Source organism: Physeter macrocephalus, chromosome 16 (genome assembly GCF_002837175.3).
Source record: "Physeter macrocephalus isolate SW-GA chromosome 16, ASM283717v5, whole genome shotgun sequence".
Taxonomy (NCBI): domain Eukaryota; kingdom Metazoa; phylum Chordata; class Mammalia; order Artiodactyla; family Physeteridae; genus Physeter; species Physeter macrocephalus.
The window spans coordinates 12,706,020-12,719,185 of record NC_041229.1 but is presented as its reverse complement, the minus strand read 5'-3'; the positions used below and the strand labels follow the sequence as shown (position 1 = coordinate 12,719,185).

General features: G+C 58.4%; 1 protein-coding gene across 1 annotated transcript in view; it reads right to left on the bottom strand.

Annotated features, from left to right (window-relative positions):
* Window positions 1-6,027: 6,027 nt before the first annotated feature.
* Window positions 6,028-13,166, bottom strand: part of TRIM29 (tripartite motif containing 29) — a 26,570-nt gene continuing 19,431 nt past the window's right edge. Inside the window, exons 7-9 of the mRNA XM_007121697.4 lie at window positions 12,793-12,885; window positions 9,815-9,891; window positions 6,028-7,015 (exon numbers count right to left, since the gene is read on the bottom strand). Coding sequence (XP_007121759.1) covers window positions 6,953-7,015; window positions 9,815-9,891; window positions 12,793-12,885 — 233 coding nt within the window. The 3' untranslated portion in view covers window positions 6,028-6,952. The remainder of the gene's footprint in view (window positions 7,016-9,814; window positions 9,892-12,792; window positions 12,886-13,166) is intronic.

The window sequence follows — 13,166 nt, the reverse complement described above, 5'->3', positions numbered from 1 at the left end:
CTCTCTGTGAAGCACGGACCTGGATCCTACAGCTTCCACTCCAGGACCACGAGGGGTTGGTGATCACTGAAGTTCTAGCAGCTGGAATCGCTTTCCTTACTGGATCCCTGAGTGGATTCTTCCCATGTTACAGATGGGAACGCTAGGGCCCGAATGCACCCCAGGGTTTTGCCATCAAAATAGGAGCTCACACTTCAAGCCCGTCCAGCCCTTCTCTCTCCTCTCCTTCTAGTGGACTCCTACACTACCTTCAAAATGGCGCAAGACCCCTTCCTCCAGGCAGCTCCTGAACTACCCACTGGGGTTCGTCCGTGAGCCCAAGGGCTTTCAGGCATTCCATTCACCATGGTCATTATCACCCAGGACTTTCCTCGCTCCCCACCCCATCTTTGAAGGGAGCGTCATGACTTACCCTCCTGCAGCCTCACCACCAGACACACAGGAGTATCCAACAAACATGCTGGATACAAAAGGGGTTTTTCCATTACATTTGTATTTGTTGTTGAACAGCTGACGCTTTTTGAATATGTGATGCATTCACAGTGCTCAGGACTCAAGAGGTACAGAAGGATAAGGGTGAAAGTCTCGCTCCGACTGCCTCGCAACCCAGCTCCTCCCTGGGGGCAGCCAGTCTCCTGTGTACCCATCCAGGCTTTATCCTGCAAGCAAACACGCACATGCTTCTCTCCCTTTCTTAACAGAACAGAATAGGATACACGTTATCTTCCCGACACTATCTTCACTTCACCACCTTTCTTGGAGGCTATTTCTTATCCCTGCCCAGAGGATGTCTTCATGTCCCCAGTCATCTTTGTACCAGACCCCACAGCTTCAGGAAGGGGAGCCTGCGGGGCTGGGGGCTGCAAGAATGGACTCCCAGTTCTCCCTTTACTCCCAGACAGGTCTGAGGTTGCTTGGGCACCTTGAGACGGCCTCTGAGGCTGACCTGGACCAGCACGCTCAGAAGTGTGGACACAGGGTCTCCAAGCCTTGGGCCCAGCCCATGGGACAGCAGTGGGGAATGTGACAGCTTCCCTGGGGCCAGGATGACAGCCCAGCATGAAGGCTCAGGCTCAGGCTCCATGGAGAAGGAGGATATAGAAGCTTATTAGTTTAAGCAGGATGAAATGTGTAAATTAATTACCCCGGCCACTCATGCATGTAGCGGCCCGCCCCGCATGCTGGGAGGAGACGCACTAGCCTCCATGCTTCCCGTGCGCGGGTTGCCTCCCCTGCCAGATGCAGCCAGAGGACCCATGGCTGCATGCCCAGGTAGGGAAGGAGGGGCCCGGACTCATCTCGTCCCAGAAACCAGAGTGGGTGGTCTTAAGGGATGGGCAGGCCCTTCCCTGGAATGGTGAGGTTGGATTCTGCCACCAGCAGCAGCAAAAGCAGGGTCAGAAGAGAACAGTGAAGCCCGACACCCACTCACTGAACATTTATTTCTCGAGGGATAAGGTGCCAGGAACTGTGGCAGCGCTTTACTTCCTTTCATTTAAGTCTCACAAAACACACAGGTGGTTGCGATTACTAGCCCCATTTCGCAGATGAGAAAACTGAGGGCCAGGATCTTGAGATGCCATGAATACTGGGAATGAGCAAAGGAGTTCCCACCGGTCCTGCTGCCACACGAATCCCCGTTCCTGCCCCTCTGCTCTCACCTGGATCTGCGCCAGGTCATCTAGTCCAGATCCTACTCTAGGCAGGTCCCCACCTGAGCCACCAAAGACCCACAACCTCATCCCTCAAGGAATAATCGTGAGTCCCACGCCTTCCACTGCCAGATCCGCCTTCAGGAAGTTGCCGATCAGTCATGGGTTTTGCAGTCCACTGAGCGTCTTAACATGAGGATGCAACCAACCTCAGAGAAATAGTTGGCTCCCCAAGGCCAACCGCAAGGCCAGTGGGGAAACAAATTGTCTACTTGGGATTAATTTCCTAATAAGCATGAGCTAGCCGAAGACCTCCCCGTCCTCCCTCACCTGGCTCCTTGTTCTCCCTGGAGAGCCTCAGGGACCCAGGGCATCTTTCTCATCCCCTGGGGAGGGGGTCCTGGCTCACCCACCCACTGCCACATCCTCTTCCAAGAGGGTCTGGTGGCTCCCAGGGTCCTGGCCCCAGCGCCTCCTCCTTCCCTTGCCTCTCTCAGCCTCAGCCTAGGCAAGGTGACGAATTAGGAGCCAGGAGTTAGCACATCCATCCAGCAATTAGCGTTTATCTCTCTTGATCGTGTGGCTGGACAACAGTTCATTTTCAAACTTAATAGTCAACACTCAGAAAGGTAAACCTGCCTGGGCCACTCCTGGGAGGTGATGTGAGGATTTGGTGGGCAGGCGAGGACAGGGTAGGAGCTCAGCCCACATCTTTGCCTCCAAGCTCCCACCCTTCCCCAGAGTTATTCCTGAGGCCTCTGCCCTCCCCACATAGTTGATCAGGAGGAATGTACAAGATTCCCCCATTCCATGTGGGCAGGAAATCTGAGGATGACAGACATCGATGGGCTCTGCAATTTGCAGCCCCTCGGTTTTTTCTCACGTTGGATTTCAAGGGCTCTGACTTTCCATCTCGCACTTCACTTGGGGGTGTGCCTTGTACAGAGTCCCGCCTTCGGGGGCTGCAGAAGTGACCCTGACCAGCCCACCCAGCCCCCTTCCTCAGGCCCACAAAGGCAGCGCAAGGGCAGCAGTGCCCACGTGGAGGGGACCCTCCCCATGCACCACGCTGCAACCTTCATGCCAGGCTGGACAGGGTTTGATGGGGTGAACAGCAAGCCCCTCCTTGCTCAGCTGTCGTGATGCATTCCACAGCCTAGGACCTCAGGGTCTATTTAGCTAATGCAGAAAGAGGGAAGAAAGGGGCTCCCTTTGAGGGGCTGTTCCTGGCTGCAGGGCTAGGGGAGGGAGGCTTAGTGCCCATTAACTGTGGTGAAATGCTGCCACCTCCTGGCCGTATCTGAGAGCTGCAGGGAGCCCTGGGGCTGGTCAGGAGACCAGAAACTGCCCAGCAGCCTGCCAGTACCCCCTGTCCAATTGCAGAAGGTTGAAAGGACCAGAAAACCGAGCTTGCTCTCAGGTTTGGATGTTGATTTCACAACAGTCATATCATCATGTATCAATTATTGGGCGCTTGCTGTGCCAGGTGCTTTTCACGCATTCCCCACAATCCTGTTCAATGCCTTTAGGGAATTTACCCTCCTACAGGCCAGGGAGCTCCCCAAGGTCACACAGCTGCTGAGCAGTACAGGCAGTCTGGCTCCAGGCTCTGTACTCCGTTCCCCACACGATGGAATGTCCCAGAGAGCCCCTCACTGGACCTCTCCCCAACTCCCCTTTGTTTTTCTTTCATCCCCCTGCTGCCACCCCCTCCCACCAGATAGCTGCTTCTCCGCCTCCAAGTCCTGTCCACACGCCCACTTTCCTCTAGGAGAACAAAACAGAGTAACCCCTGATATCATGGAGTCCATATTCCAGTGGGTCCTGAAGATCCAGGTCCAGAGCAGAGCTCCACGCTTCTGAGGGCCCCACCTCCCCCTCCTGAACAGGAAAGGCATCTCCTCAGGGAAGGCCCAAGCCCCATACTGTCGGGGTCTAAAGGTGAAGTGGGGCAGCCGGGTGGGTAAGGGGGGGCTTGGGGAGTCAGGAGTCCAATCCACCTGGCTCTCGACCAGGTCCTGATCAGAGCCCTAACCTGGTACCAAGCTCCATTCTTCAGTCCCTTCCAACCACTCATGCTATGATCTTTGCTGCACAGAGCTGGGAAAGGACCCTGGAAATGATCCAGTGAAAACACCTCATTTTTTAGATGAGGAAGGTCGGGACCAGAGAGGGCAAGCAGATCACACAGCCCAAAGTGATGGAGTCAGGAAAAGAAATCCCAACTACCTGGCCCAGCTCCCTGCTGAGCCCCAGCTCTGCCGCGCTGCCTCCTCCAGCCCAGACCCCATGGGTCCTCCCCTCTGTGCCGGCAGGCTACCCACAGCACCCCCGGAATCGCCTAAGGCACAGAGCTGGTGAGGACAGTGCACAGGGGAGCATGGATCTGAGAGAAACTAGAATAGAAATGGAGTCTTGCTTCTCTCCTTTCTCTCCCGTTCTGGGGAGGGACGTCTCCCCTCCCATTCCCTGAGCCACTTGGGGCCTGCGATAGTCCCAATGTTTTCAATCACGCTGAGGAGGGAGGCTTTCTAAGAAGTGGGAAGAAAGGATTCCCTTGACTGCTTTATAATCCCAGCTCTGGCGGTAATGGAACTGGGGGGGATGGATGTGGGAGCACCGTGCTTGGGGGGCGTCCCCACCAGGTCCCAGCAGAGGGCCCAGGGCCTCCAGGCTGCAGGTGGCTGCTACTGGGGAGGCCCAGGCCTCAGACAGGCAGGGGCCCAGCAGCCCCCATGGCTCTCAGCCCAGAGAATTCAGCAGGACCGGGATCCATTTCCCCTCCTCGAGCTGGCGGGCTTGGGGAAGGCCCCAAAATGTGGGCAGACAGGCCCTTTCGTAGAGCATCTGGGCACCCCTGGAGCCCGGGGGTGGGGGTGGTGGCCCTCTTCACCGTGACAGCCACAGGGACTGCAGGTCCTAAAGAAGGTGGGGGAGGCCACGGGGCACTGGGTGCCACTGAGATGGACCTGCTGGGAGGGGAACACTCCTCAGAGGTCATTGCTCATGGAACCAGCACCCGGGGCTGCGGGGAACAGCAGCCAAGGCCGAGGACACTGCTCCCAGACCTCAAGGGAGGGTGCCAAGGTGGCAGAGCGTCCCACGCACAGGCGGCTCTGCTTCTTGATGATGGCAGAAGGTTCTCCCTTCACCTTCCCTTCCTTCCTTCCCCTCTTTCCTCCCGGTCACCCTCTTATCCATCTCTCCTGATTCCAAGGAGCCCCCTTCTGGGAAGTCTGGCTGCTGACTGGCATCCCAAAGCTGCCCGGCCCAGCAGGGCAGGGAGGGGAAGAGGAGGGTGTTGCCCCTCCACTATGGACCAGCAGTGAGCTCACTGAGGTTCTTTTACTGAGGTGCATGGGGCTGCTTCCCTGGGATCATTTGGCCCCCGGTGGGGAGCAAAGAAGGACGTGAGAAAGGAGGGGCCTGGGGGGGGTCCCAGCCATACAGGGGCAGGGGTGTAATTTTCTTGCACCCCCTTTCCCTCCCTCCCAAGTCATGCTTCCTTCTGTTTTGCTTGCCTCTTCCAGGGAGCCTTCTCTGACTGCCTCTCCAGGCCTCTCTGGGTTCCCAGGGACTGGAAGGCCTCATCTCCTTTCCCCATGGCCCAAATTCAGGATGGCGCTGCCCTCGGGAGCAGGGCTCCCCTGCCAGGCCTCGGCTATGGGCTCCCCCGCCCAGGAAGCCCTCCCCCTATTAAGAAGGCTCTCAGGTGTGAAGCCTCTGCTTGGCCTCCACCCCAGCCTGTGGGTAGCCACTCCTGGGTCTGGGTCCCCTCTGGGGACCCTGGTCTAGGCTGGCCAGGGGCTCTGAGCTCTCACAGCCCTCGGGGTATTCAGGTGATCACCCGGACCCCACCTGCACCATCCTCCTTTCGGCTCACTGTTAGCCAAGGCCACTTCAGAAAGGTCCAGCGTCCTGCACTGCCCACTAGGCACTCAGGTGGGCGTGGGGAGGGGTGGGAGGGAGACCCAAAGGAACCACGTCTTCTGGAGGAAAGAGGGGAGATGACCACATACTCATCAGAGGTGGAAAAATTGTGTTCAGAAGAACTGCAGCCAGTCCCTCTGGTGACCCTCAGGGAAACACTTGTTCAATACAAAGAAGTGAGTGACCAATGGTTTATTCAGGAAGGGAAAGCCCAAGCTGAATGTCTCCCTCCCTCCCTCCCCCATCCCTCCCTCCCTCTCCCACCCCTGCTAGCTGGCCCCCCTCCCCGTAGCCCCCATAGGCCCTTGGGAGGGGGACGGCGAGAGGAGGGGTGACCCCACCTTGGTGCTGCTAGTGTGAGCTCCTCTCAAGGCCCTGGGCCCCATGACGACATGTAACATGGAGGGTAGTCAGAGGTAAGAGGGAGACTCTAGTGGGGGCAGTAGATGGGGGTGCGGGCAGGGTGTAAGGCACATTGTAAATAAGCCCCCGCGGCTACCAGCCCAGCCACACTTTCGCCAGCCTGCTCACTTCCCATTGTCAGGGAGAAACACAATTATGAAACCAATGAAACGTTTGCCTCGGAGCAGCTGGGCCGGTAGCTATTTTCATGGGTGGAGTATATCACATCAAGGGAATCGCTTATCTCAGCAGGTAGAAGAAAGGAACACCTTGGTGAAGATCATCCTGCCAGCCAGGAGAGCCCGTCCTCAGGGACCACAGACTCGCGGTGGATGTGGGGAGACCCAGGGCCGGGCAGGGTGATGCCAAGACACTGAGAGCTTTTCCTCTGTGGTGGCCAAGGGCTGCAGGCCCTGCCACGCTGAGCCTGGGTAGGTAGGACCAGAGCAGGGCACATGGGGCCAGTCTTCTCCTAGGGGGCCAGGCTGCTGGGAAGAAGTGGGCCCGTGTGGATGGGAGATGGGCGGCTGTCATGGCCAGGCACCTACTGACAGCATCACGGGGTAAGGGGCCTTGGAGAGAAAGGGCCAACAGGCCTGAAGACAGCAGGGGCCTGGGCGGGGGAAGCAGGCCGGTACCGTGTGGGCACCCGCTACCGGCCCCAAGGATCCCACCCAAAAGGGGGAATGTGGCGTGTTAGGGGAGAAAAGCCTTATCTCTCACCCGCATGAGGGTTGGCCTTTGAGCACAGGAAAGATGGTGATCCTTAGTCACAGAGCAGGAGGGGGCCTGGATGGAGCGTGGCTGATGGGGAGGAGGGGGAGGCCAGGCGGCCCTGAGAGAGCAGGGGAGGGCGGGGCGGGGGGAGGGCCAGGCCCCCTCCCACCCAGATGAGAAGGGCAGCAAGGGCAGCAGGGCTGGCTGGGGAGGGCAGGGGTGGCAGAGCCTCGTTCCTGCCTGCGTGGCACTCAAGGGGCCTCGTTGGACCCGATCCCGTCGCCTTTGTTGACGTAGAAGGGCCGGCAGGGCGACTGCGGGGGAAACAAGAGTAGTTAGGGAGGTCGGAGGGCACTCGAGCTTACCAGCCAGACGCCCACCCCCTAGCCTCCGCCAGGAAGCAGCAGTGGTCTGAACCCCAATAATTCTAGGGGCCTGTGGCCTAACCTGCAAGCTCCATCTACCCTGGGATTGGAGTTGGGCCCCAGTATTATCAGAGTCTCTGGGTTCACATCCTAATTAGAATTCACTCCATCATTCGACTGGTGAGCTTGAACTTCAGCCTCGTCAACCCGTCTCTCCACACCCAGGAAGCCCCTCCCAGCACCAGCGTAGCTCCCGTTAATATGGTGTTCTCTACTCTACAGAACTGGTACGAGGGCTTTCCAAAGACGGACTTACTGAATTTTCACAACTACCTAATTAAGTGGGTTACTATTATCATACCCATTTTATACATGAACAAACCAAGGCACAGAGAGGCTAAGCAACTTGCCCAAGGTCACCCAGCTGGCAAGCAGAGGAGCTGGGATTCGAGACCCAGCAACCTGGCTCCAGAGCTCAACCCCCAGCCCCGCCCATGTCAACGCACCTCTTCTGAGTCTCAAGACTTGGTCTCTGCTCTCTCTGCATAATTCTCCCTGACAGAAGGGGTGCAGAGAGGGCAAACCACCGCCCCAGCCCAACACAGACTGGGGGCCTCCCATCCCAGACCTTCCGCCTCTCTCATCCCGGAACCCTCATAGGGATTCAGGGAACATCTCTCAGGACAGAGCTGGCGACAACTTTCTTGCCAGCCTGTGTGTTACATCCTGCAGCAATTTCACAAAATCAGCACTCCCTTCTCCTCCCAATCACTCCATCAGGGCCCTGAGAAATCGCCCTCCAGGCTGCAAAGGAAGAGCACATTTTAGCTGCTGCTTGACCCTGCGAGCACCCTTGGCCCCTAGAGGGCCTCCAGAAGTAGCTTCGCCCTTGAGCTGGGTCAGAGCCTGGGCCCGCTTCACACCCCAATGACCCCAGTACAGGAGACCCCAAGGGCTATCCCAGCCCCTGCCCTGGCCCTGCCTGCCTGGAAACCTGTATCTACAGTAGCTCCTTGCCTACGTCTGGTCCACAGCAGGACTGGGGGCCTGTGGAATGCAGGGGCTGAGGGAACTTAGCTCAGGCCTTGGTTAAAACACTTATTAAACAGCGGAAGGGATGGAGACCCAGGGCGGGGAAAGACATAGCCAAAGTTACTCAGTGGAAGAGCAGGGCCTGGGCCAGGTCTCCTAATCCCCAGGTGCCAGCCTGGACCCCAAAGGAGTCAGTAAGGCAAAGTGAATAGACCCAGAAATGGCTGAAGCCTTTCTTACAGGAAGGCTGGGTCAATCAAATGGATCGCAGGTCAGTGAATGGTGCTGTCTTGTCAAGAGTCCAGGGTGGTAGGCGGGCACAAACAGAGCACCTGGGCAGGGTGCTCCCTGCACACACACACCCCCATCCCCTGCCCCGTTCCCTCCTTGGCTCAGGGTCACAGCACATGAAAGCTGGAAGAGCTATGAAAGCATCCAGGCCATCTGCCTTATGTTACAGATGGGGAGACTGAGGCACAGGGGAAGAATGACTCGCATGGCAAGCTGGTGAGAGGACTGGGGCCAGACCCCAGGCCAGCCTCTTCCTAAGCTAGTACCTGCCTCCATTCCCCCAGTGCTGGGTGCCAGCTGGGGGACCCCAGAACCCTGCCCTGACAGGCATCTCAAGGTGCTGATGAGCCTTGTCTGCTGGGATCAGGGCTCTGGGAGGGAGGGAAAGTAGTGGGAGGGAGGAGAAGGACCTAGTCCAGGAAGAGAAAGCTTCCTTTTCCTCTCCATATCTGCTTTTTGCAGCCCTGCTATTTCAGTGGCCCTGGGCCTGGCTCAGATTATACACACCATCACTTAGCTCCATCGCCAGCAAATTAAAGATTCTCTCCAATTAAACCAGCCCCAGTCACTCTTTGTGACCTGAAGCAAATCACCTCTCCATGCTCTGACCTCCAAACGCAAAGACAGAAGGGAGCCGGGGGCTCCAGCCCCTGGGCCCAGCAGATGCCACCCCCATCCCAAGGCAGCTGGCTGACTCCTTCAGCAGGGCCTGGCATGGGCCTTGGAGGAGAGCGTGCGGGGAAGTGAAGCCACAGCACATGAAGGACAACCCCTGATCGCCGAGGTCTCGGGCAGGGCTCAGGCATGTCAGGTCTACAGGTATTAGAGTTCAACCCCATCTCAGCACCGCATTATAGAGTCCCAGAGAGGGCTGTGACTCACTCAGGACCCCACAAGTCAGCAGGTGGCTGGACCCCAAGACCATACTTCCTCTCATGCTGCTCTTGGATGCCCCAGCTCAGGGTCATTAGCTATCGAACCCTAAATATATCTATTCCTAACTTTGCAGCCTCTGCCTTACCCACGCTATCATCCCAATGGCTTCTACGCTGTCAGAGCTGGCCCCCGGGGAAGCGAGCCTCATCTCTAGGATGCCCGTCCCCTGGACTCAGCATTTTGGCCATCATTCAACAAGCATAGGCAGCAAACAATCATTTGCACATTAAAAAAATCCTGGGCTGCCCACTTTACAGATTAGAAAATCGAGGCCCAAAAAGTATATCTTTACCCAGGCCCCCTGCCTATTAGCCCTGGGTCTTTCTTTACTACCCTTTGCTGTACGCAGGTATTCAGGCCACTGCCACCTCCATCCCATGGCTCAGAGACGTCACCATCCTCCCACAGGCCCTGACCAGTTGCTCCTGGGAGCCCTATTCAGTGCCCAGTCTGCACATGCTCACGCCCAGGCAGGCTCTCCTCACTCACCAGATAATTCTGCTTGCTGGATTTCCAAGTCTGGGGCTGGGCCTTGGGGCTCTGGCTCCTGAGGAGGGAAGGATAGCCTGGGGAGACAAGAGGCTCTGGTCAGAGGGAGAGTGGGCTGGCGGTCAGGGGCCCAGGGCCGGAGCAGCACAGACGCCATCTCCAAAGTGACTGCCAGGCTCCATCCAGCCCCTTACCAAGTGCAGCCAACCCTGAGGAGGCATGCAGGAGCCAGGAGGGTTGCAATGGAAAATCCTGAGGAGGTGGCCCAAAGGGAGGGGGCACCAAGGCAGACAGAAGGAGGAGGAACAGGCCAGGTGGGCTGGGCCAGGCGGCAGGGGAGTGTCACCCCCAATCCAGGTCAGGATCACACCACTTGCTGGGATTTCCCCCACCCACCCTGAAGGTTCACCCCACAGACCCCTCCCCTCCCCAAAGCCCAGGGAAGCCACTTTATGAGCACGACCTGCCAGGATTTCCACCATTAGGCACTCATCCCAACTCCCCCGCCCGACCCCCGCCAACTGTGTGGACGAGGCTCCCCATGTATTGGCTCCACTCGTGCCAGGCACTGTGCTGGGACTCGCACAGGTCTTCCCTGTTTCTGTTGCCCTGAGCTGCACAGCTAATAACCAATGGTCAGAATTAGAACCCAGGTTTGCTGGACTCCAAAACCCATCCTCATGTTCTGTCTGCCTAGTTTGGTTCCCTCTTCCCTGCTTCACGAGCAGGAGGCTGAGGCCCAGAGAGGGGCAGCAACGTGGCTGCAGTCCAGGGTTAAAACAGCGAGCCCAAGGGGGCCTGGAGCACATGGGCGCCATCTGGGCCTGGGGTCCTCGAGGCGCTGGTCCGGGGCAGAGCTGGCCAAGCCCCCCTCCCCGCCCCTCCCCCGCTCAGCCCAGCGGGTCTGTGAGGAGCTCCAGTCCCCAGAACCGTGAAAAGTGCTCTCAGTGTCAGCCCTCAGCCTGCAGGGACTGGCGGTGGTGCCTGGCAAGGAACAGGCCGTGACCTGGACACGGAGGAGCTCAAGAAATAAACAGGGTCTGTCCTTGGCAGCGGCAGGGTGGAGCCCTGCAGGCTGGGCAGCCCTGGGCAGGCCGGCCTGCTCAAAGGCGGATGAGCTGGTCAGGCCCAGAAACCACCTGTAGCACTGCCAGGCTGCCAGCGAGGCCGGCCCTTTCCCGGGTTGGCAAGGGGCTGGAAACAGATCAGAGAACCCGGCTGTCTCCCTGCATCTGGGGATGGGGGCAGCCTTGGAAAGAGAGGGTTCCTCAGGTCCTGAGTGGGAGGTTGAGAGGGGCCAATTCAGGTCTCACTTCTCAGTTCCCAGAAAGAAAATCCCAGCCAGCCATGAGAGGGGTGGGGATGGGGCAGGGGTGTTGTGGTCCAGGAGACCAGCCTGCATAGCAGGCAGCATCCAGGGGCGGGTGGGCTAGGGTTGGCCGAGGGCGAGGGGCATGCATCCTCTTCCAGGGGGCTCCGGGGAGGAGGGACCAGGACACCCTAGAAGTGGCAGAGAGCCCCATAGCGTGTCCCGTTTGCCCTGCTGTGGGGGGGGAAAGGTGAGGGGGATGTAAAACAGGCAGGTACCAGGATGATATTTAAACAGCCCACTGCCATCCAGTGGTTTAGAAAACTCTGTGGTAGCCTGTCCCAAGGTGGTGAACTGAGAGGGGACTTTCCCAGTGCCTGCTGGGAGAGAGAGCCATTAGCACTGGTCCCAGGAGGGGCCAGAGGGAGTCACACATCCCATGGGCACGGCCTCTCTCAAAGCCCTCACTCAGTCCTCCCTGGCAGCCTGAGTGTATTCCCTGCCTCCCCCCGCCCCAGACTCAGTGGGGTCAGTCCTCCCAGGCAGGCAGCCCCTGCCCAGAACCCCCATATAGGCCATTCCCACCAGATCTGGGGAGCTGATCTGCATGAAGGTGACAACAGGTGTCCCGGGGTCCTGGTGTTTTGGAGGAGAGGCTCTCCTAGGACAAGGCCTTCGCCTGGGGAGACTGCAGGCCAACGGGGAGATGCTAGGGAGTATGAAAGCTCCAAATCACACCTAAGGGTGGCCGTCTTCCCTGCCGGGTGGCCTTTGATCCAAGGTTGACCAGAGAGCAGGGATGGTCTGTTGGAAGCCAGACAGGCCAAGGCAAGTCCCAGAACTCCCCAGGCCTGGGGGTCCTGCAGGCTGGGACCCTCTAGTCATATCACCTTGCTGGTAGATCCAAGAATCCCAGCCCTGGGTATAGGCTGGGATCCAGCCCGGAAGGGAATGCTGGATGATAAAGCCACCATCCGAGGCCACTGCCGGGAGGTCCGCCTGCCCCTTTCCCACCCTCTCCGCCTGAGCCCACCCAGCTTGCCTATCCTGTCTCCCAGGCCAGATGCCTCCAAGCCAGAAGGCAGACAGGCCTGCTCCCACCTCAGCCCACCAGAGCTGCCCCATGCACCTTTCAGAAGAGATGGGAGGGCCGTGGACCCCACTGTGAGCTGGGGCCTGGCTCAGGCCTGCCCCTCAGAATGACCCCATCCCCAGGGGACAGGAGGCATCGGCTGGTCAGCCTTGTCAAAGAGCTCTGGGGGGCAGAATCAGACTTGGAAGGCCTTAGAGATCATCTCATCTGCCTCTCCCAGCAGGCACTCGGCAGGACTCTGGCTCCATGGGATACTGACAGGTGCTGTGTGGTCACAGGGTTCTAGAGTCAACCAAGGCCGGGAGTCACTGGGTGACTGAGTTAAATAAACTTTCTGCAGTAGGAAGACTCGGTGCCTGATGGAAGCACCCTGGGGATATCTGGGGTGGGGGGTGTAGAGGGTGTCGTGTGTCTGCACCTCCCTGACACCAAGGCCTGTATCACAGCACATCCTGAGGGACCGGTGTGTGGTGGCCCAGCCCTCCTGACAGCAGAGACGCGGAGGCAGGTCTCTGATCCTTACAAGGTAAGAACGTGTGAGTAGAGTCCAAGGTGCTCTGGATGGGGTGAGCTCACCTTTCAGGGAGAAGGAAGAGCTGCTTTGCACAGCAGGCAGGTCATCGGAGCTCTGAGTGGAGGAGTATTCCCAGACCCGGGAGGTGTAGTTACCTGGTGCGGAAAGGAAGAGGCATCAGCCCTGGACAGCTTGGCATGGGGGACGGAGGCCGGGACATGGCCATTTCTGTGAATCTCTCCAGCCCCCGCACGTCTCCAGCCAAGATACTGCCGGGGCCTCGTCACACTTCTGGCCAATCCTTCCTGCCATCAAGCTGTCCTTCTAAACTATAAAGTGTCGTCAGGTCCTAGCCCTACCTAACAGCCCGCTGCCCTCAGATTAAGGTACAAAGTCCTTAGCACGGCCCTCAGCTCTTTCATGAGGCCCTCACCCC